Source organism: Coloeus monedula (assembly GCF_965178545.1).
Source record: "Coloeus monedula genome assembly, chromosome: 1".
In the NCBI taxonomy this organism is placed as follows: domain Eukaryota; kingdom Metazoa; phylum Chordata; class Aves; order Passeriformes; family Corvidae; genus Coloeus; species Coloeus monedula.
In genome coordinates, this window is record NC_138781.1 from 25,905,485 (window position 1) to 25,931,140 (window position 25,656).

Here is a 25,656-nt window from a genome sequence, read left to right on the forward strand (position 1 = left end):
TCGAACTGAAAAATTGTGAAATATTTCTGTCAATGATTGGTCCCTGGCACTGTTTCATCTAGAGAAACATAGCTGTAGCCCAGAGCATTGTGAAGTGGGCTTTGGGGCAGGTCTGCAAGCAGGATAGAAAAATTGTGACAAGTGCTTTTCTTGCAGTGTCTCCAGAATGAGCCTATTACATTTTGTCTGGTATTTCCAATGAAAATACAAAGATATTTAATTTTTTAAAATTTTGATAATGAATGAATTCCCTTTACTTCAAACTTTTTAAAGTGTTCTTTAGAATTTCACATTTTATCAAGATCCGGTGATTAATTCCTTATTCTGCCACTTGAAATGGACAACCTGAGTTTTTGGCACACGCTGAATACTAATCTACACTGAATACTAATCTGGAAGTTCACAATGGCTTGTTTTAAGTCAATTATTTGTTGCAAGGAGGTCTGGTTAGCAGGAACAGCAGCATAAAGATTGTACAATTGTTTAAATGAAGACAGTACTTCTAACTTCACTGATCAGCAATGTGTATTATTCCACTCCTGGTGGTTCCTCTATTGTTTGTGCAAGAAACACAGTGACTAAAGTTCCATATCAGAACAGGATGTCAGACTTTTAGCCAGCTGGTGTTCTTACGGGTAAAAAGAAGGTGGGGTGATACACTCGTACTTATTATATTACAGTTTATCTCACACAGCAATCTTACCACAGTAAATAATTTACTTTTACAGCTCCATACATTGTTCTGACTGTTCCGGACACCCCAACACCACATTAGTGCGTCCTGCCCCAAGTAAAGTGGGCAAAGGAGTGGTGGTAAATTGAAACTCCATTCACCTTTCTAAAGGCCTTTGTTCTGTTCTAGGAATTAGGGTTGGCATGTGTAATACTCAAACTTGATCTGGTCCAGTGTGCCTGCAACTACAATTTGTGGGTTCCTAAGTGGGCACAGAATGGGTAATAGGTTCTTTAGAGAATAATGGCCTTGCTAAATCTGAATGGCAAGTTAGTGAGATCTTGTATAAATAATATTAAATCAGTAAGGCATTCAGTTTAATCTGGTTGTCTGATCAAATAGGAGTGAAAAGAAAACACAAAAGTAGCTTTCGGTCAAAATACCTGGAAATTACTTATATAGTATATATTTTTATGGTCTTGCTGATGATCCATAAAAGCAATGGCATAAATGGACTTAATATAAGACCATTTAAAATGAAACAAAATGTTAAGAAGACATGATTCCTTAACAGCCATTAGCTTGTAGAAAGCTATCTGCAGAAGGCAATCAGTTTCACCACAGATATTTATTGGATACCCAATTACATGTTTAAATGCTATGCAGTCAATTGCCAAATTGCAGAGCCTCACAGCAGCTGTTGCATTTTTCCTTCTTCCTTAACTTTGTGTGAGCTTTCCTATCTAGAAACCTGTGTTCCCAGACTCCTGCACGTGGAAATGGGGGGAATTGAGAACAGTAGCTGATCTGTGAAAGGGCTTTTATGGTAGGTCTGTACTCCAGAGTGCTCTCCAGAGGGTGTAAGCATTCAAATGCCCAGACAATTATCTCATGGAGACCTACCTAGTGATGAGCAGAGGGATTAAGGGCCTGCTACTCTGCTTTTGCCCTGCTCAAAAGAGTCTTTTTGTTGAATATGGCTGGCCCTCCAACATGGGGAAAGATGTCATTCTTTGTATTTACTGATATGAAGACCAAAGTGATTGATTCCTTTTTAAATTAAAATACCAGAAATTTAATTTCCCTTTCATTTGTTCCCAGCCACCTGTGCCAGTAGTGTGGATCTCCTTGCCATATTACTGTGATACAACTGTGTCCCCCAACACTGCTGGGGTTTCTCAGCTGAGAAGAACCTCCCATAGCAGTAGCACATTTATATAGAAAGGGACTGTGGTCAAGTACATCTGCACATCCTGGAAGCAAGAGAGAGCACCAGGCCTGCTCCCCCTTCTGATTCAGAGCAAGAGAACGGCTTTTCTCTGAACCATCCACCCAGAGGCAGCGCGTTGAGCAAAGCAGTGCTGCACAGAAGCTGTGGAAGTGTTTGTTACCATTACACATGCAAGGCGGCTCCTTGGAGGGCCTGTTTCCTTACCCTGAACTGTAAGAGGTTGCTGATAGAGAGTTGTAAGAGAGACTGCTCACCTCTCCCTGAATGAAAAAAAAATAAACCAAACAAAAGCTGCTTGTATGTGTGGCATGTAAATATCTCCATAAAATATTAAACAGCCATTACAACATGGCCAAACCATTTCACATTTGTTAAAGCAAACTTTCTGTACCAATATTAATAGGCAAGCTGTGGCTTTTGTTAAGTTACAGCACATCCTACCTTCTCTCTGAAATTTCCCTTTCAAACTAGCCTAACAGAGTGAAACAGCTCAATGAACATGTCAGTATGAAAAAAGTGTAGCACTTCATGCATAAATGTATGGCTATGTAATATACATGGGCCACAGTCCTTGATAGAGGAACTCCTGTGATGCAAGACCAGGCCTTAAAGTTCACCAGGAAAAATGGAAATCTTGTATTCAGCTCAGACATGCTGCATTATCTGTAATATAAAACAGTCTGAAAACTTCACTTAATCTATTTTGGAAATTTAAAGCATGCACTGGACATGGGATGGACAGTAATTCTATCCAGATTTGGTGGGGGTGAAAAAAAGGGAAACAAGAAGACAGACACATCACTCTTTTTTTTGTTTGTTTTGCAGCCTTTGCAGTTTCCATTGTCTTTGTTATTGTTTATTGTTGATTTTCTTAATGCCAGTCAAACTTCTTCCCTACAAGAAGCCCTTTCTTCTGATGAAACTAGTTCAAGAAGATACTATTCACCAAGTTGCTTGTAATTTTTATTTAAAGTGGATAGCAGAGTGGGATGGGGTGGGAATGAGAAACTATGACCTGGAGTAATATGGGACATGGGAGCTTCCTAAACTGGTACAAAAGCCAGCATCTCCTGAATGACTTGAGGCCACACTTTGAGTGCTAGGTCCAGCTGTGGGTCCCTCACTTCAGGAAAGACATTGAGGTGCTGGAGCGTGTCCAGAGAAGAGCAACACAGCTGGTGAATAATCTGGAGAGTAAGTCATGAGGAGCAGCAGAGAGAGCTGGGGGTGTTTAGCCTGGAGAAAAAAAGGATCAGGGGAGACCTTATCACTTTCTACAGGTGCCTGAAAGGAGGCTGGGGCCAGGGGAGGGCCATACTCTTCTCCTAGGCAACCAGCAACAGGAGAAGAGGAAGTGGCCTCAAGCTGCACATGGGGAGGTTCAGATTGGACATCAGGAAGAATTTTTTCATGAAAAGTGTTGTTAAACATTGGAGTGGACTGCCCAGGGAGGTATGGAGTCACTGTCCCTGGAAGTGTTCAAGAAATGACAGGATGCGGCACTTCGTGCCATGGTCTAGTTGACAAGGTTGTGTTCGGTCACAGTTTGGACTCAGTGATCTTGGAGGTCTTTTCCAACCTAAATGGTTCTGTGATTCTGTGTGACCTATCATCCAGAGAAAAAGAAGTAAAAATAGACATGAAAATGGAGATGAAAGGGCACACCCCTGAGGCAATAATTGGAGAGAGGGGAGACAGAAGTAAACTATACAAATCTACAGCTGTGAGGGAAACCTATGGTTTGGACTGGACCCGTAGAGAGGCTGGAGGAAGGATGAAGGAGAGAGGGAAAATCAAGAACAGTGTGTGCAGTGACCTCCATTTACAGAAACACTAGTGGCCATCAGCATGGACCAGTTCTTCTCTACACGTACCTGCACCCAATACTTGAAAAAACAGCACACACACAAAAAAAACCCCTCAAACCCAAAACATACCACAACACAAACCTTCTATCTATGAACTGCAGAGCTCCATTATCTACCTAGTGCTTGCAAAATGCTATTCTTCAGTTACACTATAGTGAAAAACACCTTCCAAATCTACAATTCCTCTTATTTGATATATTTTTTTCCTAAGGAGACCACCGAGAGATAAACGTCAAGAGCTGTTGGAAAGGTAGGCAGCGTTCGCACGGGGAGATAAGGAGCGATTGCAGAGGGCTCGGTATCCTAGCAACATCCCTTGCAGTTGCCTAATGGTATTTTGCAAGAGCGGCGGCTCCAGACCGGCTGAAGTGAGGGGAATGAGGGGCTGGAGCGCAGCGGAGCTCCGCAGCCCGGCCTGAGCGCCCGGCACAGCCGCTTCCGGGCAGGACCAGGCAGGCGAGAGCGAGGTAAGGCGGTGGACAGCGCTGCCCGGGGCATTTCCCCGCTAGCCGTGCCCGGGGAGGCACCGCCGGAGCGCCGCGCCGCTTACCGACTGCTGGGAGCTCCGGGTAGCCGCCCCTTTGCGCTCCTCTGTCCCTCCCGCGCCCTCCCCTTCCCCCCGGGACACTTTTCCCCCACACCCCTGGAAGTCCTGGCCGAGCCACCGAGCGCAGCAGACGGGCCGACCACCACTCTGACGCTGCGGCTTCGGCCTGGGGCTCCCGCCCTCGCCCACTGCCGCGTGCCGGGAGGCGCGGGCGCTACTCGCGGCCTGGCCCGGCGACGTGGGCGCGCTCCCGGCGGGCGGGGAAGGAGGGGCGGATTCCCGTGGCTGCACCGCGCAGGGCGGGCGGGGGCGCCGCGCTTCTCCCGCGCCGGGAGCGCAGCGGACGCGCGCACTGCCACGCGGCGGAGCCACCGCCGCGGCGGGAAAAGGGTTAAACCCGCGCGTGCCGCGAAGGCCCCGCCCCCGGGCGGCTCGCCGGCCAATGAGCGGGCGGCGGGGCGGGGCGGTGCCGCTCCCGTGCCCGCCCCGGGGTGGGTGCGCAGCACGGCGCGGGGCGGCCGCGCGATGGGGCCGGCGGCGGCGCGGGCCGGCGGGGGCCGGGGCTGCGGCCTGCCCTGCGCGCGGCTAGCAGGTGCTCGCGCGCCGTCGCGCGGCTGAGCGCGCACCGGGGCCCCGCCGGCCCGCGAGGTGAGGGCGGGGGGCGGCGGGGGGGGTCGGGCCTCGGGGGGCAGCGTCCCACCCGCGGGGGCGGCGCGGAAGGAGGCGCGGAAGGTGTCTTCTCCCTGCGGGGACGGGGCGGGAGGAGGCGCGGAAGGTGTCTTCTCCCTGCGGGGACGGGGCGGGAGGAGGCGCGGAAGGTGTCTTCTCCCTGCGGGGACGGGGCGGGAGGAGCTGACCGGGGCGCTGCGTGTCACCCCGGCGGCGGGAAGGGTGCCCGCGGCTGCAGGGACAGCAGGTGCCCGGCTGCACGCCTGCGAAGGAGAGGCGCCAGAGGAGGGGGTCTCCTTGGAAAAGCGCGAGTCCCTCGGAGCCCAGCGGAGGGAGCAAGGTGCCCGGGGAGCCGGGAATCGCTGCTCCCGCCTCCGCAGCGGGGACTTCCTGGGCGGGCGTCCGTAGCACGGGCTGGGTTGGGAGAGGTCTGGGAAGCCGTGCTTCGGGCACGGGCACTTGTTGCCGAAGGACGGTGTCAGCTTTTGGAATGAGGAAGGAGGTTGCTAAATCTTCCTTCTAGTTCACCGGTACTGTGGATTGTTACCCGTCTCGTTTCAGTGCAGTTGTTGGTCTCCTATACCGAAGTACCTGGCTTTGATGGTTTGTATTTTTTGGTAGAACAAGCAGGTATTTTTTTGATGGGAAGAGTTGCTCTCCAAAGAAATGCTCACAACATTAGATATTTAAAGAGGAAGGACATGATCTGTGCTTCGTCGATAGGAAACTGCAGCAGCTCACAGAAATCTTAGATGCAGACAACATTAGCAAATGCACAACTTGTCCGTATAGCTGCATTTCAGAAGCATATGAATATACAGACCATCTAGCAATAAATGTGACTTAAGGAGCAGAAGGCCTGTTTGCACAGTTAACTACATTTCTACATTTTGATCGAGTTATTCTGATGCGTTGCTTGACTATTAAGGACATGGTGGTAGAGATCGATTTCATTGCTAATTATGCAGCTTGCAAAGGACATTTACACTGTTTTATCATGGGGCCTCAGAGCTTGCTTCCTAAGTAAGGGATACAAGAAAGAATCAGCTCTGTATGTGGGTTTAACTTAATCAAATCTTAAAGTGATTATGGAATGATACTGGGATAAACATGTTTAAAATTGGAGTTATTCTTTGAATTTCAAAATCCCAGATTTGATGGTTGAATTTTTTTCTTTTTTTCGGCCTTATGTTGTTTTGGGGTTAGGGTATTTCTGTCTTTTTGGTATTTTGTTTAATGTGTTTCTCTAGATTGTCCAAGTTTGTGTGAAAGTATTAATTTTAAATGTCGTTGGGTTGTTTTCTTTTGGCAGTGGGACCAAACTCTTATGATATATTCATATTGCATGGTTTTTCCCTAAATTTCCATTGGCTCGAGGAAGAGACCTTAAAGCCCTTATTGGAAGATCTAGCAGAGTGAGAGCAGTAATTCAGATTAACATGTTCAAAGGCTTACCAACGGGATGCACAGAGACACGGTGGGGGCAGGTGGGACTCCCGTAGTCTCATCAGAGGAAGCGGCCCCTGGTTCTGTCACTGAGGAGCCACCAGCCGCATTGCCCAGGTGTGACATGCAGCAAGAGAAGTCACCAGGAAGGCTGTCTGGTACAGCTCAGAAGATCGAGGGTGCTAACTGCCTAGAAAATATGGGGCATATGGGATGCAGGGGAAGAGCATCTTGTGACTGTACAAAATTTATGGGGTGCTCCTGGGAGGGGGGACTAAAGGAAGGTGTTTCAGGAGGAATAAATATGGGAAAATAAAAGGATTAGATAAAGGGCCTGGTCAGTTAGAAGCAAGTGGCTGGTCATTATGTTTGACTGTGTTCTGGGCCAGATTGCCACAGCCTGTCCTCTTTTCTCATTAAAGTGCCTTTCTAACCATTTTGCTGTGCGAGAGGACTCTGTCGTATTCTCAGGTGCATACTGAGCTCTAAGTGCTAGCAACTGGAGACGCACAGTAAGTTGTAGGGACCTCTGTGTCCGGTGTGCCAGCAGCTGGAGGGACTGGAGTGAGTGAGGGCCTAAATGCCCAGCAGCTGGAGTGGGGACTGTAAGCCACAGAGGCTTGTGTGTCTGAAGTGCCTGTATCTGGGGAGACTGGAGTGCATGAGTATGGTCTTGCCAAGAATGCCAGTGTGTGGTTGCTAATAAGTAGGATTAAGAGTTTTGGGAGCCATGTTTTGAGGCAGCTGTAAGTGTGGGACAGGTACTAGTGAGATCAGAGAGTCATCAGTTTACCAGCAGAGTGAGGCTCTGGGGAGTCTGAGGATTCAGGGTTGGTTCCTGAATAGGTTGAAGGTCTGAGACCCATTACAGAGGGATCCACATAGTGTGTATGTTTATATTTCCCACTAGCAGACCTTTGTCTGGGTCAGCTGTGGGGAGGAGCAGCGTAAGGCCAGGCCATGTTTGTGGCTGCATGAGCACTTGTTTGTATCTGTGCTGATCTGTATGGTCAGCCATGTGTATATGCATCTTTGCATTCACAGCTTTGGGAATTCATCCTCAGCCTGGCTGGATCTGGGCACGTGGAGTTGCAGCAGCCTTGTCATCAGTGGGCTGCCAGGTTCAGCAACCCCCAACACAGAAAAATTAGTTTTTGTGTAAGCTTGAAGGTGTAGGAATTGTTGACTCATGAAACTTAAATTTAGAACCAAATCTTCAATGACTCTTACGTTGCGATAGAATTTGAAAACATTTATTGGTTTGATTGATGTGAATAGGGCTACCTACATGAATATCTAAATATCTGTATTTGTTTAAGCTTCCATGATAGAGCAGTGGAGCACAAATTAAACTCAAACCTAGCCTTTTATTATAGGTGGTTTTTTTTAAATAGTGCTTTTTCTAACTCCAGAAGCAAAAATAGAAATGTGAATAAAAGTGGGGATGTTTCAGTAACCTGGTAGGTTTTGCACTTACCTTTTTCTTCTCTGAATGTCATAGAATTGTAGCATCACAAAATGATTTGAGTTGGAAGGGACTTTTAAAGATCGTCCAACCCACTGCCGTGAGCAAGGACACCTTTCATTAGATCGGGTTGCTCAAAACCTCATCCAACCTGACCTTAAATATTTTGCGTGTCTTCCCCCTGAATAAATCCGTGTGTAGGAAAGAATATCAGCAAGGAGTGGGGATGTTTATCATCTGACAACTGACCTTCCTTTTAGGTGTTTTCTGGTTCTACTGTAATGCTGTAGTGTTCAGTTGTTTTTGCTGTCAAGTTAAAAGACTCAGTTTATGTGAAATATCAAGATACCATAAAAAATGAAAATTTCTGTCCTGTTTACTGTTGGAGTTTACAAACATATGGATGTACACCCACACATGTTTATAGTGACCCACTGTTGGTATAAAATTGATAGAATGATAAGGAGATTATTTTAAATTGAAAACTGTAACTAGAGGCATTTTATATCAACTATGAAGTACAGCTACCTACCTGCCCTGAGAAATCCTCTTTGTGTCTGAAGTACTGCCAAATCAGTTTCTGATTTCCAGTGTGATGATGCACTTTTTAAATTTTTCAGCATTTCCAGCACATTTAATATTTTTTCTGTAGAATTCAGTTGTATGTAATTTCATAGTTAATGAGCAGCAATTATTTTCAAGTTATTTTCATTTTTTTCTCTCCAAGCAAGACTAATTTTAACAGCTGTTGGAGCAGATAACTGAAACTGTATTGCAGAGAGACACCTAATATTTAAAAGTAGAACAGTAGAAAGGAGACCTTTTCTTCTAGAAGGTGGTGTAGCTACACTGTGGGCATGCTTGGCTTTATATATTTCCCCACTTTGAATATACCAAAGGAAGGCATTGTTTAATTGTGGCCATCTCCCTATGAGTATTGCAAATTTTGAGGGAACTTTGTGGTGATAGATTGGGAAAGCAAAAACAAAAAGATAATCTTAGTACAGCAGATCCTTTGCGTTTTCATAGGCTGCTTGTATGCATGGGCTTTTTGAGAAAGGCTTTGGGGTTTTGCCTTTTTTTTTTTTTTTTTTTTTTTTAGGCACCTCATCAAAATACCCATGTTTTCTTCACAGTTTAGTGGCCTAAATGACAATAGAAATAAACCTGGAAACCAAGTAATTTTTTCAAGGCCTGGATCACAAATGATTATACAGGCACTTTTGTACTTTGTGGTATGATATCTAAAGGCAGTCATTTGTTTCCACCAAGATGTAGTACTGAATTGAGGGAAGACAATGTGCAATTAAAAAATTATATAATGAGCTTATTCATATTAAAGAATGACAGCTCCTTATCAACCACAGTTATAACAGTTTTATGACAGCTCCTTATCAACCACAGTTATAATAGTTTTATACACCCTGTACATTTCTTGATTTTTATTTTGTGCTTCAAGTTGTGTTTTCAATTTTCTTTCCTTTTTCTAGCAGAGTGGAAAGAAAAGCATTACCATGTGTGAGAGCTGCTTCACTCTCAAATGATCTTGATCTGCATGCGTACAGTAAATCTGATGGATTTCTAGAAGTGCCAACGTAACAACGTGCACATGTGCATTCTGTCCTTTGCTTTCCCTTCAGGAGGGCAGAAGGACAGACAGAAAGCTGGAATTTGGAGTGTGTGTTGCTGCACAGTGATTCATGCAGTTGCTTGAGGACAGCCTGTTTCCAATAGACTGCACAGCCAGTGAGAGGAGGGGGTGCAGGCTAAATGGGTTGTTTTGGTGGCTGCAGCTCTTCTCTGATCGATGGCTTTCATCGATGCTCTGTGCAGTCCATAATTTTTTCTTTTGGGCTCCCTAATGAACTAAATTGGGTTCTGCCCACTGTCTTAATAGTGATCCTAATGGAGGGAACATCATTGACTTGTTTGTAAGGCTCTGGGTTGAATTCAATATGTATTTAACAGTCAATGTTTTTGTAGTTTAGTCACGAGTTATTTGAAAATAGCTCAACTCTTTCTGAAGATGAAAAGCCCTCAACAACTTGAAATTGGTTTTCAAGTGTTTAATATATTAAAATTCACACTCTTTTTTGATGTATAAAACTCCCTGTATGCAGGCATAGCTGCTGATTTGGTTCAATAAAAATGGTCAGCCAAGCCCTTTAGTTTTTGAGGAGTAAGGGTGTGGCTGATATGAAGGTGTGTTTTTATTACTGGAATACAAAGGTTTTGAAGTGTAGAAGAGGCTTTAAGGTTGATGTACTTTCTTCTTCTCTTCCTTTTAAAAATTTTCTGTATGAAAATTCAGATGTCGTTTTACTCTTTCTTCTGAAAGTCAATCCTCAGTAATTCCTAAAAGTGTAAGGACAGCTGCCCTACTTTGGGAGTAGATTTGCTTTTATAACTCTTCGAAATCTGCTTGTGATTGACATCTGTTAAGAATTCCTGTAATATACATTTGGCTGGAGTTTTAAGAACATATTGTGCCAATGTTCTATCTTGACCTGTAGACTGCCATTGATCATCATCTTCTACCTTCATAAAAGACTTAGGTATTATATTATAAAGTGCAGATTTGTAGGCTGAAGAAAATAAAAAAGTGTACATATATTACAGTTTTATAAAGTTACTGCACTTCAGTGTATACATTCTTGTTTAAATGTTGTATAAATATAATTAATTGGTTTTTTATGTACAGCCACTATCAATAGATGTACAATTTTATATTGATATTTGCATTGCTCTTGTACTTAAATCTCTGTGCAAGTCCAGGGGAGCTGAATCTGAGCTAGAACTGAGTTCTCTGCTTTCAGAGATTTAGTCCTTGATTTCTTCCTATAGTTCTAGATTTGATTTCTATGTTAAGTCTAACGTATTTTTCATTTGGTTTTGACAGTGTCTCACCTTCAGGAGATGGCCTCCTCTAAGTCTTTGATGAACCTTCTCACCTTCGTTTTTGGCTCAGCAATAGGATTTTTCGTCTGCTATCTTCTGTTTAGCATTATACTAGAAGAACAAGTTAAGACCCAGCCTCATGTTCTTCACAATGATCCGCATGGTCAGCACTCAGCAGATACTGACAACAATCAGCTGCAAGGACAAATGAATTTCAATGCAGATGCTGGACAGCATAAAGGTATTTTGTTACACCTGGCTGATTAGAAAATGTCCTCCCTTTTCATGCATTGCAAAACATTGCTTCTTCACTGTCAAGAATTTATATGAATCATTTTCTTTCAGTTTCTCCATATTCAGGTTACATCTAAATAATTTTTTTTCTCCTGAGGGCTACTGAATGGTGGTTTTCTTTGTTGACATTTTTATTATAGTAGTAATTTTTTTTCCTTTGAGTCCAACTGTTTGTCCAATGTCTGTATCCAGACTTGTTTGGAGCAGGAATTTCTCAAATGAACTATTGACACCAAATGGCAGTTTTGCTAAGCAGATATCTTTGCTGGTGTTGTAGATGTAGCTGGATTGCTTTTTAGCCTTAAGAAGCTAATTTTGGACCACTTCTAACTTTTGATCTAGCCTCTAAGATAAAGCTAAAATAAAATTTAAGAAAACCCACTTTTTGGTACAATTAGTAAAACACAGAATTGGAGCAGGGGGGCAAAGGGAGTCACTGCGGGCATGATTTGCCAAGCTGATTATACAGCAGTCCAGGCACAGATTGCTGTTTGCAGTCAAAGCCAGAGAAATTCTCTTGCACTCTTGATTATTTTTATTTTTCCAGAGAAGGTAGACCCTTCAGATACTTCAGGAATACTTTTATACTTGATATATTTCATTAAATGAGCTCCCAAATACAGAGAGTGTTTGAGTAGGGACATCTGGATGAGAAAAATTGCACTGCAGTGCTTTTGCTGAAGATGTTAGTAATTTGTTACTTAGACGTATTTAAACTCCAAACTTTGTAAGATGAGTTTGTGAGTGTTTCACATGTAATTGTAGAACATTGTTACAAAGAAATCTGATATATAGTTGCATAAAGTGCAAGCAGGAATATTTTAGTACCAGTTATGCAGATTTCACTCTCCATGAAATATTCTTTTACATAAGTTAAAATCTTTCTGTATGTATCAAGTGAAAATGTTTCTTTGAGACCAAGGAATGCTTTCATAGCTTGAAAAACATTGTTACACACCTCAGATAACTGTATTTATTCTGCTGGATTGCTGGAAAATAAAAACATGCTAGTTCAACAATAATACTAGTTTCATAGTACCCTAAATTATTTAATCTGTTAATTTCTGGTTTACCACTGGCTTTATTCTTAAAACATATGTTCCTGTTTTAGAAATATTCATTAGGTTTTGTTAGTTAACATGAATATATATAAAAGAGCTCATTAGCTTTTTGGCCTTTCTGTGTTGGAATCATTAAGTTGTATTCATTGTGAATGGCAAAAATATTCTGTTTTTAAATTTTCATTAGTCCTCCAAGACCATAAAGAGGTTGCCTCCAAGCAGTTTTTATGTACAAATCAAGGTTTGCTAAAGTCACACTTGCCTGAACAGACACCCATTTTGATATGACTCTTACACTCTCCTTTATCTTGTGAAATTGAAATAGGTTTAAGAATTTTAGTCTTTGAGAGTCTTGTTTGTTTCCTTCCAGAATCTAGCATGGAGTTCATTAACTGGTACATTTGGAAGCAAAAGCCTCTTTTCTGTCTGCATGTCTTTTCTGATGTAGAAACAGAGTATCTGAGGAGGTGGGAGGTTGCTCTTTGTTTGGCAGTCATGTCTAATATGGTTTTACAACTTTCCTCTTTTTTAGATGAGGATAAAAATGTTGCAGAAGGACTGTATCACAAGGTGAAAATACTGTGTTGGGTCATGACTGGACCTCAAAATCTAGAAAAGAAAGCCAAGCATGTTAAGGCCACTTGGGCCCAGCGCTGTAATAAAGTACTTTTTATGAGCTCTGAAGAAAATAAAGACTTCCCAACTGTGGGCCTAGAAACCAAAGAAGGCAGGGACCAGCTGTACTGGAAGACTATTAAAGCTTTTCAATATGTATATGATCATTATTTTGATGATGCTGATTGGTTTATGAAAGCAGATGATGATACATATGTTATATTGGACAATTTGAGATGGCTCCTTTCAAAATACAGTCCTGAACAACCAATATACTTTGGAAGAAGGTTTAAGCCTTATGTGAAGCAGGGCTACATGAGTGGAGGAGCAGGGTATGTTCTGAGCAAAGAAGCTCTGAAGAGATTTGTTGCTGCATTTAAAACAAACAAATGCTCTCACAGTTCCTCTATTGAAGATCTGGCACTAGGAAAATGCATGGAGATCATCAATGTGGAAGCAGGAGATTCTAGGGATACAAGTGGTAGAGAAACCTTCCATCCCTTTGTTCCAGAACATCACTTAATCAGAGGATACCTACCAAAAACATTCTGGTACTGGAATTACAATTACTATCCTGCTGTAGAGGTAAGTCCTTAGGAACCCATTTTGTCAAGTGCATCTCATGATGTGCGTGAGCGTGTGATGTGTGAATTAGCATTAGGTGGAAGAATTCGAGAACAAGATTTGGAATTTTTTATGTATTAAAGCTGAAAAAAAGATAGTCTAGTTCTTCAGTAGATTTTTTTTGTTGTAAAGCAGCAATCTATTTTTATACGTGTATTCAGCAGCAAAAGCATTTCTGTAGCTTAAACCAGCTGTATGATACTGTATTTGGTGTGTCAGGAGGCAGCAGCTTTAGCTATGGCTGCAGTGCATGGGTGACTGAGCTGTGGACAGTTCCATCTGTAACTGATTCATAATGGGAATTGCCCATTGGATCCTGTCCTGTAATACCTGTGCTTGGATAGACACTACTTCATCTGGTATCGAAATCAAGCTATATTGACCAAACTTAGTAGGTATTGAAAGAATGACAGTTATATAACAATTGTTCTTTTTGGCATCTTTAAATATTTAATCCTAGTTCCAGTTGGAGTAGAAATATGAGCAGCTCTGCAATCAAAGCTGCTGAAAACAGAAATCTCAAAACTATGTTCCAGAAAAGTGTTCTCAAAGCTGAATGTGAGCTATGAAATATAAGTTGTGACAAATGTGTTAACAATGATCCTATAGCTCTTAATAATGTCAATGAAATCAATACATTTAAAACAAAATTTTGCAATTGCTTGTTACAACTTTCTGTAAGTAGGAGGTTAGATACTGACAATATACCAAACAGTATAATGTGTCAGCACACACATTTTGCAGGTACACACACATTTTGCTTATACATTCTGTCTGGATGCTGACATAAGTAACAGGCATGTATTGTTTCATATATAAATGTAACTCATTTAGGCCTGCCTGCTGCTTCTTGGTGCTGTTTAAACACCAGCATCAAAAATTAAGCATGGAAAAGCAGAAAACCTCTGATGTTAATGAGGGCAGCTAGTTTTTTCACTGGCTTGATCATAGAAGCAAAAGACTTCGTCAGCTTTATTTTGGAAAGATGCCTTGGCAGATATGTCTGGTACATTTTGCTTGCCTAACATTAACTTTTGAAGTATGTGTATGACTGATGGTAGTGAATTTCTTACCATTAAATCAAGTATTTCTTTGAATTCTCCCTGGATCTTTAATCCAGGACATGCTTTTCAATTCTTGCTGATTGTTTTGCTTTGTTTTGTGTTTCAGGGTCCTGGATGCTGCTCCGATCTAGCAGTTTCATTCCACTATGTTGACTCTGTGACTATGTATCATTTGGAATATTTGATTTATCATCTTCGTCCATATGGATATTTGTATAGGTACAATCCTGATTTGTCGAAGAATCCAGAAGAGCAGAGCAAAAATGAAGCACTGGAGGATAATCAAAAGCTAAAGCAAAAAATTTCTGAGGGCTAATTGGACTTAGAAAAAACCAAAAAGAAGCCAGTATAATGAGTAAGAGGCTCCTCAAACTTGTGCATGAAGCTTGTGGGCTGAAATTACTCCTGGCGATTCTTCTTTCAAAAATCAAGTTGGCAGCACTTGTCACCCTGTGTACTACAGAGTGTGGTGCTGGCTCTGACTGTTTTGGATAGTGTGACCTCGCAGCCCTGCTCACTAAGATTTGGGGCCCTAAAGCTGTGCAATTGGAGGTTGCTCTGGTATAATAACATGTGGAAGAATTTGTATAAAAACCACAGTGGACAGGTTCTCAGATGAGCGTACCGTATTTCTGTTCCTTTTTCTGTTCTTCTCTATTTCCTTTCTATTAAGTCAGTTCTAATATTAGAAATTGGATGCTGCCCAGTCAAACACTTCATGATGGCTTTCTTAAGTATTCTCAACATCTTGAAGTTACCTTGTGTACCTTGCCCTAAAAGTAAGGCAGAGACACGGAATTAGAGTCTCCAGTCTGCTTTGCCTTAACAACAGAGTGGCAGATTTTTACTCACAAGATTAATCTGAATTGTTTCAGAAACAGAATTCACTGCTATGAATTACTTATAAAGTTTTGAATTGTGTTGTGCAAAACAATATGAAGTTTTTGGGGACAAATACTCTTGGAGAGAAGCCCAGAAACGGTTACTGTTATTTAAATTGCTGAGGTGATGCAAGCTGCTTACATATTTGCCTGTGGCTTTTTTTATTTTCCTTTTATTAACTTATCCTTTTGGTTGAATGGATATAAAAATTCATCTTAGCATTTCTCAGCATAAGGTTGATGCTTTTGAAAATAGAAGTCTGTGTTCCATCCCACCTGCCACATAAACCAGGAAGAACAGCATCTTAGTGAAGTTGCATTGTAACAACTTGATTTCAGCCACTATTATAGTTAGTTTGTTTCCATTTTAATTTTCACTAGAGGTAAAATTTTCAGATACAGAAATGTCCTATTTTAAAACTGCATGAAAGCCAGTTTATTTGGTTGAAGTATTCAATTTCACTTTTCTGAACAGTTTTTTCTTCCACTTCAAAAATTTTTTTTATCTGCTTCTTGTTACCTTTTTCACTACGAAGTGTTAAATGATCCTTTTTTCACTGTTTTTGAAGCAGAAGTACATAGTTATTCAGGTAAACAAGCCTGAATGCAGGGATCTTTCAAAGTGCATTAACCTTCTCCACTACTTCATAAGTATCTCTGCCTTTTAACTGGAAACACTTTCTTGGTGTGGGACAAAATAGGTGTTTTAATTACTGGTTTTTTTTTCAGAGGCCAAATATATGTTTTATAGAATTAATATAAAACTTTCTGGTTTTCTCCTTTTCAAATTGAGCAAATAGCAGTATGGGGAATGGGATTAAGCATGACATGTAGTGTGTTTTTATTTCACACTTGAACAAAAGCTTCATCTTTTTGTTACTTTTCACCTTCATCATATTGATGAATCTGGACATAACCTAATTACCTCCAGTCATTACTTTGAAAAGGGCACATAGTGGTAGCAGACAGCCTTATTTACTACTGCTGGTCCTTCAGGATGTTCCTGGAAGATGATGTTACCATAAAGTACTGGAATTTTTTTTTTCCAAAGATAGTTCTAGTACGGATTGGAGTTCTTTCTGTTGTCCAGCAGTAAAGTCATTACTTTTCTTTTTGACCATTGCTCTGCAGCACGATGGTAATTACTGAAACAGCTCATGGGGTTGAAATGCTGCACACACCTTCTCTGCCTGAATGTAGGCTGAGTTCATCTATCAAGTATTGGTTCAATAGTTCCTGCAGGGTTAAATCTGTTGGTCTTTATGAGCAGCAATGCTTCTGAAGTACTGATAGGGACACAAGCTTTATTTTACATTCGTTAACTTAAGTAGACTTAACTATAATTGCATTGGTTGAGGAAAGGAAAAAGTCTCCAGTTTGCTGTAGTCAGAGGGATGCTTGTCCAGAGAACAGTGGATGTTAACATGCTGAAAGGTGCTTCCTTCTGTGAGCTAAATGTTTATCCCACATGCAGCACAAACCAATCATACTGTGAAATCCATATGGAATTGATAACTCCAGTGGCATTGCTCAAACAAGAGGTTAAAATATTCAGGAATACTTTTAAGAAGTTATAAAATGAAATCGAGATCCCAACCTAATCTCTTTGTAAATTCAGCCCATGTAGAAGATCTGCTGAACTGCTGTACAGTTCCTTTATTTCTGCTTTCTTCTTCAGTTCATCCATAGGGATTTGGAGATTTTCTACCACAACAGGCAGAACTAATCCTGCATATTTTCTGCAGATTTGTGTCGTATGTTTGCCCTGTGCTGTCCTGTGAAGCAAAATCATTTCCTCTTCATGTTCCTTACTATTATCTTGACTTTCCAGTCTCATCCAGTGTAAGTCTCAGGTGGACAGAAGGAAGCAGGATGTTTGAGCTTCACACAGGTTGTTTGCTGGGGTAACAAGGTAAACCAGCCACTGCTGAGCTCAGGATGAAGCCTTTTCTCAGCAGCAGTTCTAGTTCTTATTTGCTGCCCAGCTGGGCCTTGTGGGTTTAGCAGAGCAGGCAGGAATATCCCTTTCCACAAAATGTGCAGGACCTCAGAGAGACTGGAAAAGTAAAGCAGCAAGTTCCCTTTCTGAAGGGAATAAGGCTAAGGACATACTACCTTGAGATAAATGGGTGGCCTGTCTGGAGGAATGAGTAGCCTTTTCTTCAAATGTACATTCTTTGTTTTAAAGTGTCCTTTAAATCCTCTGAATTTAAAGTCTCTTTAATTCCACTGAATCTGCTTCTTTTGCCTTTATAACAACACTACAAAGAATTTTTTTTCTTTCCAGACAAGCTAGAAAAGTATCAGGTTTTACATTCTGTGATTATAACAGAGACCTATTGTTCTCTGTTGAATTGCATTCCCATATCCATGAGCTGGTACCTCTGGAATAATTGGGTTCTGTCTCACTGCCTTCAGAAGCCTCAGTGGACAAGGTTGGAATGTGAACAGTTAGTACAATTTTCATGTACAATATTACACCACTATTAGTAGTCTGCTATTTCACTCTCAGGTCTTTGTGCTTTGAGAAAGTATTTATTGAGTTTGAGAATTTTTGCAGCCCAAGGAGACTGTATTTCAGATGCAGAGACTTTCTGAAGCACAGCAACACGGGCTTACTTAGGCTGTGCAGATTATTGCTCTGTGGTTTGGTCTGGTTTCTAAGACAGGTTTCTTAATTTTGTAAAACCTAAAAGCTTTCATTGGCACTGTAGTGATTTAAATGACCCATCTAAAAATTTTGGACTATTTTCTTGAAATTACTAGGCAGTGGATGTGGGAATGTCCCCTACTGTGACAGAGTAACATTTCAACCTTGTATTAAGTGGTTTCACTTCAGAAAGATTGAGAATGGCAAGAAGTTACTTTCTGATCACAGATCTTAATCAGAGGAGAGTATTATTCTTTGTTTGCAGAAGAGAGAATTGATCTTTGTTTGCAGAAAAGACCAATTTTAATCTTCTTTCACTCCCAATTTATTTTTGCAGTCTGTATTTGTGTTATTTAAGAGGTTACACAATGGTGATGTTTGCACCATCTCTCATTTTGTGGAAGCTCTTTTCACAGTGCTTTTGCCTTGAAGGACACTTTCTTTGTTTTGCTTTGGTGGGGATGTATATTAAAAATCGCTTTTTCTTCACCTGTTGCCATTTGTTCTGTTATGCTTCCAGAAGTATAAATTTCAGTGAGTAGCTGATAGACCTTATAAACACTTTGTTTTTTGAGCAGGGTGTTTTGTCTTCATATGACAAAATAGTGTGGGTTATTTCTCTGCTGTACCTGGTACTGATGCTGATAGTGCATGCACAGATGAAAATAGACCCTTCCAATACAGGACCACTGGGAAAGGCAGTTTTGTCCTTTTTCTGTCAAGAAATCTTCTGTGGAACTCCGAAAGTGTAATTTGCTTTGTTTTACCATATTGTATTTAAAAGATTCCACAAATGTTATTAATAGTCTAAAAGAATTGAATATTGCTGCTGGACAGTCTGCTCCACTTAAAACCTGTGAATGTTTCACTTTGCAATTATAGGTAGTTGTGTTCCTAATGGCAGATAAAAGTTGGTGATTTGTCTGGAATGGTCACCATAAGGATTTGTTTCTTAAATACCTTCTTTGAAGTGCCTTTGACGAATTTTTAGCATCAAAATTAGGTTGAGAATTGAACAAATAAAATAAGTTATGTCATACACAGTTCATGTCTGTCTTCATTTACCCCTCTGCATGCTAATGGTGTTGCATAGCAGCACAGTTCAGTCCAATAAAAACGTTCTTAGTTTCTTTCTTGGGTGGGTACAGGAAATTCAAAAAGCTTCTCTCACTTCCTATGATTCTGTGATTCTATATTTATGCTATTAACAAATAGCAAGATTTTTGAAGTGTAGAATAAGTGCTAGTACCAGATTCAGACTCACATAAGCAGGCAGTTGTTTCTGCATTTTCCTGATTCTTCAGTGTCTCCACATTATTACAGATTCCTGAGTGAACTGGCTACAACCGATACCTCAAAACTAAAGAAAGACTGTCCAAAATTAACCACTTTTTTTTTTAAGAAAAGGGATTTATTCTTTCAGTGAACCTCTTATTTCTGAAAAAAAGTCCTGTTAAGATTTAAAAGTTGTGCTTTATAACCTAGATGTTTGTGCAGAACAGTATTCAGCAGTAAAAATGCTGGCACTTAGGCAGCTGGGAGGTGTCTTTACATCTGGAACGCTGGTTGTTGGACAAGGTGTTGGCACAAGCTCAGTACAGCTGTGTGTCTTTACCTTAAGTACTGTAATAGACCCTGCTAATACCATTAACCTGGATTAATTAACTGTTGCATTTCAAAGTGCAGGAAGCGGGTGACAACCAGTTTAACTGAGCTCCAAAGCTGGCATATTAAAGGGAACAAAAGCCAATTGAACAGACCATAAAAGCTCTCTCAAGTTTCAGGCACAGATTATGCTTTTATGTGGTGCTGCTGTAACTTTCAAACTGCCAGGATCAGACTACATCCAGCACATTGCAGGGCAATGCGAGTGCTGGAGCAAAGCAAAAGCTACAGCTGCTGCTCTGGAGGAAAACTGTTTCCTAAGTGTGTGTTTGCTTTGCTTGCTTTTTCAGGTCTTTTTTATATTAACATATAACAGACTCACCCATTTTATTACCAGAAGTTGTAGGCACAGTGAAATGTCCGTAAATGACGGTAAGCTCTTGTAGCCAGCTCACAGAAAGCTTCAGTGGCTCAAGGGAATTTTCCTAGAGCTCTTCCCTGTGCACTAGTGCCAACTAAAAAGTATGTAAACATTTTACACCCAGGAACTGCTAAGTTTGTTCTAAGCTGCAGGGAAGATAAGCCTGTGTATTGCTCATTCCAGCTCTTGCTCCTGAATGTTTAGCAGCCTTTCTTCCTTTCTGACAATGTTTCACCTTAATTAAGCCCTTCCATGAGTTCCTGAAATTTGGTGGTGAGGAGCTTTTTCTGACAATATGAGGAGTAAGTGAGAAAATCAGAGCTCTGCAGTGAACGTTTTCATTGTTCCACATGTAAAGAAATTTAACACAGATTTGGGAAAACAGATGGATCGTGGGATCTCACTTCTAGGTTGGGATGATATTTGGCATTCTTAAAGGAAAAGTGGTTATTTAATTCAGAAATGTAGCCTGAGATCTTCATTTTTTTGGCTTTCTAATATATAGTCCTGCAAGACTTCTTAAAATGGCAATAAAAATAAATTGTAAAGGTGCTCTTGTCACTGATTAGTAAAAAGAACATCGCAGGGAGGCTAATTCTGTGTATGTTTTTGTTAACACTGGAATTCGTACTCGATGTGGTTTTGAGCTATGACCCACACACTCTCCTTTTAACTCTTCAGACTTCTTCAGCCCCCTGTTCTGTTGTGTATAACGTTCCTCCTTTGTTGCAAAACTACAAGACAAGTACGGCCCCTTTTTTCCTTCCTCTCCCAGAAATGCTCTTCTGTAAGCTTTGTTTTACTTAGGGAGCCTGAAGCCTCAAGTGCTGGAGCCTACACTGTACTGACAAAAGCGTCATCCAGTTCTGTGTTACATACCTGTGGGGATAAGAAAGTGTCAATTCTTTTGCCATAGCTCAGATGTTCCCTTCTTTGGAGGTGTGATTTGTCTTTTAAACCTTCCCATCTTTTTCTCTTCTTTTTAGTTTCCTTTTTCTTTCAATAGTTCCACCACCTGATCTGCAAAGTGCTGTTTGAGGAGTACCTGGTACCAGCTGGAGCTGAAGACTGTGATCCCACAGACAGACCTGTCTGCAAGGAAACTTACTGGTTTACAACAGGTTTTAAAGTCAGCCTAAAGCCAATCACTTCCAGAGCAAGAGTTGGAACCAGGTTTTATCATTTAGTGCTAAAATACTTCTCAGTTTGGTAGGATGGATAGGTGGACTGGCTCGAGACTCCAGCAGCCAGTTGTGCTAAAGAGGCATGAAAAATCTTCTCCTTGGAGAAGAGGGAATTATTTGTAGCAATCTTGTCTGAAAAGGAACATGAGCTTTCCAACTGTCTTCTGAGTGTTGCTGAAGTCACTATCTTACTTTCCACTTTTGCACAGAGGTGAACAGTCTTTTGCAAAGATGACTACGTGGCAACAGTTTCAAATTCGTATGTGAATAGAGATGGGAGTTTCACAGGAACATTTATTATAAAAAAAGTTAATGTGAGCAGCTTGCTTATTTTCTTTCATTTAAGCTCTGTTTTACTTGAGCAGGTATGTAAGTTTGCAGTTAACTGTTCTTCAGTTGTACAAAACCACACTGTGATGTCTGTGAACCCACCACTTTGGCATCTTGAAGTCAAAAAGGCTGGTTTGCTTCTTTGAATTTCTAACCTGGCTTCCAGCAACTCCTTGCCACCTTCTCATTCCTTTCCCCTCCTAGGATAAAATTCTAACTGATTGCAAGGAAAGGAGCTTTGTCAATAGCTTCAATCACCTAAAGAACCAGAGCAGCCTCCTGGTGCCGCTACTTCCCAGTTCCACCCTGTGCTTTTAGTGTTCCCCAACAGATCTGGATCCTGCATGGTCTCAGAGAGTCAAGGTTTTGACTCTTCCTCCTCTGTCTAAGAACTGATAAAAAAGAGTTAGGAATTAATGTGCATTAGTACCCTGCAGCTTTAAAACCTTGGAGTATGATTTTTGCTGTGTTTTTTCTTTCACTGTCCCACATGAGTTCTTAACTGGGAATCACCCAAATGTTGTGCTCTTAAGTGCTGTGTTCCTACTTCCTGCCCCTGGAGATGGAGAGCATAAGATTTAACACAAATGTTAACTTAAGGCTAAGTGAGTACTTGGCAGAAATCAAAACAAATAGATATTCCTCTAATTAATTTTTTAAATGAGTGTTTTATTCAATCTAGTTACACTAAATGTGGGAGTACTATTAAATGTCTGTTCTCCGACTATTTCTCAAGTGGAGGATGTGTCTGTAAACTGGAGCCTATGTCCTTCCCAGATTTGTAATCCAGATGACCACTCTGCAGGGATTAATCCTAAATTAAATTAAAATCACACCCAAGGACCTGAAATTTCTCCCAGCACAGGAGAGTGTTTCACCAGCATTTGATCATTTACCATTGAAAACAGCAGGTTTCACATATTCCACTCTAGGCTCTGTTGAAATCATAGCTGAAATATGGTTAGTGTTTCAAGGACAGGTAGGGTAATCATGTCTAAACCAAATTTTCAAACACCATTTAGAAAAACAAACTCTGCTGTTCAGAAGCTGGCAGTGCTTCCCTGGGGACAATGAAGCCTTTGTTCCTATTCCTGTGCAATGTTACTCAGGTTTTTTTTCAGAGAATGGGTTGTGTCTGTTTACCCAGATTAAAACATCATTTGTCTGTCTAATCAATGGCATCCTGCTTTTAAACTATTTCCCTGTCAGCCAGCTTGGGCTCTATGCACTTTATCTTCGCCAGCTTCCAAAGCTGTATTTCATATGTCTTGTTCAGACTCATTCAAGGAAATATTTCCCAAAAGGCACTGGATATGTCTTCTTTTTGAGTAAGCGTCATGATGTCTAAATGCCGAAATTGTCTTATCAAAAACAGAAGTTGTCTTATCAAATGTAGATCTGAATATTCACAAATTCATACTGTTCCCAGTGGGAGAAGTGTCATGCATCACTTCTATCTTCTTGCTTTAAAACTATACAAAAGTAGCATTTGAGTCTCATTAGTAATTGTACAACTACTAGTACTTTCTTCAGGAGAGTAAGTTAGATTCACAGAGCCTTGATTATTTCATATAAACCTATTGTAATTGCAGAAAATTCCCAGTTGTGCCAGTCCATGCATTGGCCAGCACTTCTGGTTGAAGGAGTGTCAGCAATACCAACTGGGAACCAGAGCCTTTCAGATGTGTGGTGGCTCTCTGGTTTGATCCAGTCTTTGCCACACTGGTCAGTCCTGCAGCAAAGAGTTTCAGTGTTGCTGAATTAGTTTTTGTTTGTTTTGTTTCGTGAGTCAGAGTTGTAGGTTTTACGTATATTATAAAAGCAAAAGCTTTCTAAAAGATCCATAGGTACAGGCGGTGAGCTGCCACCCTGAACTCTGTGTCCTTGTGAGCCTCGAAGAAGTGGAGGGAGCATGAGTTTCTCTTACATGCAGCATCTAGGAATTTTATTCCTGACATCAGGGCAAAATGAGGAAACTATTACAATTGTTTAACAGGATGAAAAAAAAATTTGAAAGCATGGTTGGAAAAGATTTGTTGTGTCCTATTAGCCAAACATATTTGTGGGCTAGATGTCTGGGCCCAAGAGAGACTGAGAAAGCTATTGCAGCATATAAATGAACCAAAAACTTTCGCAGGTTTCCTATGGCTTTTGCAGTTAAACAAAGGTTAATTACACATGCTCAGCTGGTCCACCTAGTCCTTTGGCTTTTCAATATATAATTGTGTATGTAGGAGTATTGTCTCTAAGATGAGCATAAGGTAAGAAAACGCTGGTATGAGGAATGTGCATGTCCCATGCTAGTTATCAGTCAGTAGTGAAGAGATTCTAACATGACTGAAGAGAGGACAATCCCTTTTGATTTTACACTTTTGTAATGTGCCTGGATTGCTGAACTCCAAAATGTTTCGGCAGGAGCACCTCATCAAGGGAATACCTTCACAGTGGGTTTTCTGCATACAGCTGCAGTGCTTTTTACTTCCTGCTGCCAGCCAGCACATTCTGTATTTAATACCTGCCTGACCTCTCCCCCTGACTGCCCTCAGGAGCTTTGGACTGTTCAAGAGGGTCAGGTTTGAGGATGAGACTCACTTTCCTAGGATATTTGCCTGTATGCAGGAGTTTAGAAGCTTGAGTAATGCAATCTGACCTTGTAGTTGACTCTCCTTTGAGAGGGAATCCTGAATGGACTGGATGGTTTCTGTGGTCTTTTCCTATCTGAATTATCCTACAATCCTGAAAACATAAGCTTTGCACATATTTTGCACCTGCGTGTTTTACCTTCAGCTCCTCCATATCTTGTTGGTCCCTGCTGCTGCTTTGCATTCAGCTCCCTTCTGCAGCCCAGAGAGCCCTGCCTGACCATCAGCAGTGCTGGATTGTGCCCATCTTACCCTTTATGACTCTTCATGTTCTCCCTTTCCTTCCAGAGGAACGGTGGTATTGTGAAAGTTCTGCTTATCATTCTGAGTAGCACTACACAAAACATCTCTTTATAGTCCCATTTTATAGAATGGTGGTTAAACTATCTTTTTTGTCTGTGCCATTTCCATCATGTGGGAAAGGAATTGTTCTGCTAGACTGCATTACTAACTATGAGTTTGCCCTCCTTCCAGTGTTGTGTCCTGGTTAATGCACACTGGGGTTTATGGGTCCCAAGGTCCCCTTCTCTCTCTGTCCCTGTACAATTACCATGCCTATTGCTTGCTGAATAATGAGCTCGCATTTCCTTGCCAGGCAGAGCTAGAAGGTTAACCCTGCTATGGGCACAGTTCCTTTTTCTGTTGCAAAAACTTCTAATGTCTGACAGCCAGCAGATATCTGCTGTGAAAAATGACATAAAAAGTGATTATAGGCAATGTGAGAACAGGATCCAAAATGTTTTTTCCTACATTGGAAGTAATAAAGTGGGGTATGTGCTGCCTGTAGCACCTGTACATAGCTTAAGTCCAGTGCTTACAAATTACTTGTAATTCTTAAAAAGCACATGCATAAAGAACAGGAAACAAATGCAACAAGGCAGGAAACACTTTCCCTTGATGTTCACTTCAGCATTATGCTGATATTTAGCATTTCACTGCTGTTTCACAAATACATCTGCTCAGTATTAGATCAGGAAGCAAGCTGGTTAAAGAAAGCACAGTTAGAGAAACACAGCCAGTATCCAAAAACTGTACATTGAGACCCACAGGAGGCAATGTCCAAAAAAATGCTTGCTACCCTATCCTAACCAGGTAGCAAGTAGACTGCCTGAGAGGAGGTGGAGATCATGGATTCACAGATTATCCTGAGTTGGGAGAGATCCACAAGGATCAAAGTCCAGCTCCTTGTCATGCACAGAACCAGCCCCAAGAGTAAACACCATGAGCCTGAGAGCGTTGTCTGAACACTTCTTGAACTCTGTCAGGCTTGGTGCTGTGACCACTTCCCTGGGGAGCCTGTTCCAGAGCCCAGCCACCCTGTGGGTGAAGAACTTTTGTCTAATATCCAACCTAAACCACCCTGACACAACTTCAGGTCATTCCCTCAGGTCCTGACGCTGGTTACCACAGAGAAGAGATCAGTGTCTGCCCCTTCTTTTCCCTTCATGAGGAAGTTGGAGACCAGAGAGTGCTACTAGCATGTCACCG

At 41.4% G+C, this 25,656-nt stretch overlaps 1 protein-coding gene across 1 annotated transcript; it reads left to right on the forward strand.

Moving 5' to 3' along the window:
* The first annotated feature begins 4,900 nt into the window (after positions 1 to 4,900).
* On the forward strand, positions 4,901 to 19,027 carry C1GALT1 (core 1 synthase, glycoprotein-N-acetylgalactosamine 3-beta-galactosyltransferase 1). Its single transcript, XM_082287946.1, has 4 exons — positions 4,901 to 4,967; positions 10,799 to 11,038; positions 12,685 to 13,352; positions 14,562 to 19,027. Exons 2-4 carry the CDS (start codon positions 10,816 to 10,818, stop codon positions 14,769 to 14,771), a joined length of 1,101 nt encoding a protein of 366 aa, XP_082144072.1. The 5' UTR covers positions 4,901 to 4,967; positions 10,799 to 10,815; the 3' UTR covers positions 14,772 to 19,027.
* Positions 19,028 to 25,656: the final 6,629 nt, after the last annotated feature.

What these genes read in the sequence shown, in the direction of transcription:
- C1GALT1 (XM_082287946.1), top strand. Translation starts at nt 10,816, where the DNA reads ATGGCCTCCTCTAAGTCTTTGATGAACCTTCTCACCTTCGTTTTTGGC. An exon ending in AGATGCTGGACAGCATAAAG is followed by an intron (nt 11,039 to 12,684) that starts GTATTTTGTTAC and finishes CCTCTTTTTTAG; the next exon opens with ATGAGGATAAAAATGTTGCA. An exon ending in ATTACTATCCTGCTGTAGAG is followed by an intron (nt 13,353 to 14,561) that starts GTAAGTCCTTAG and finishes TTTGTGTTTCAG; the next exon opens with GGTCCTGGATGCTGCTCCGA.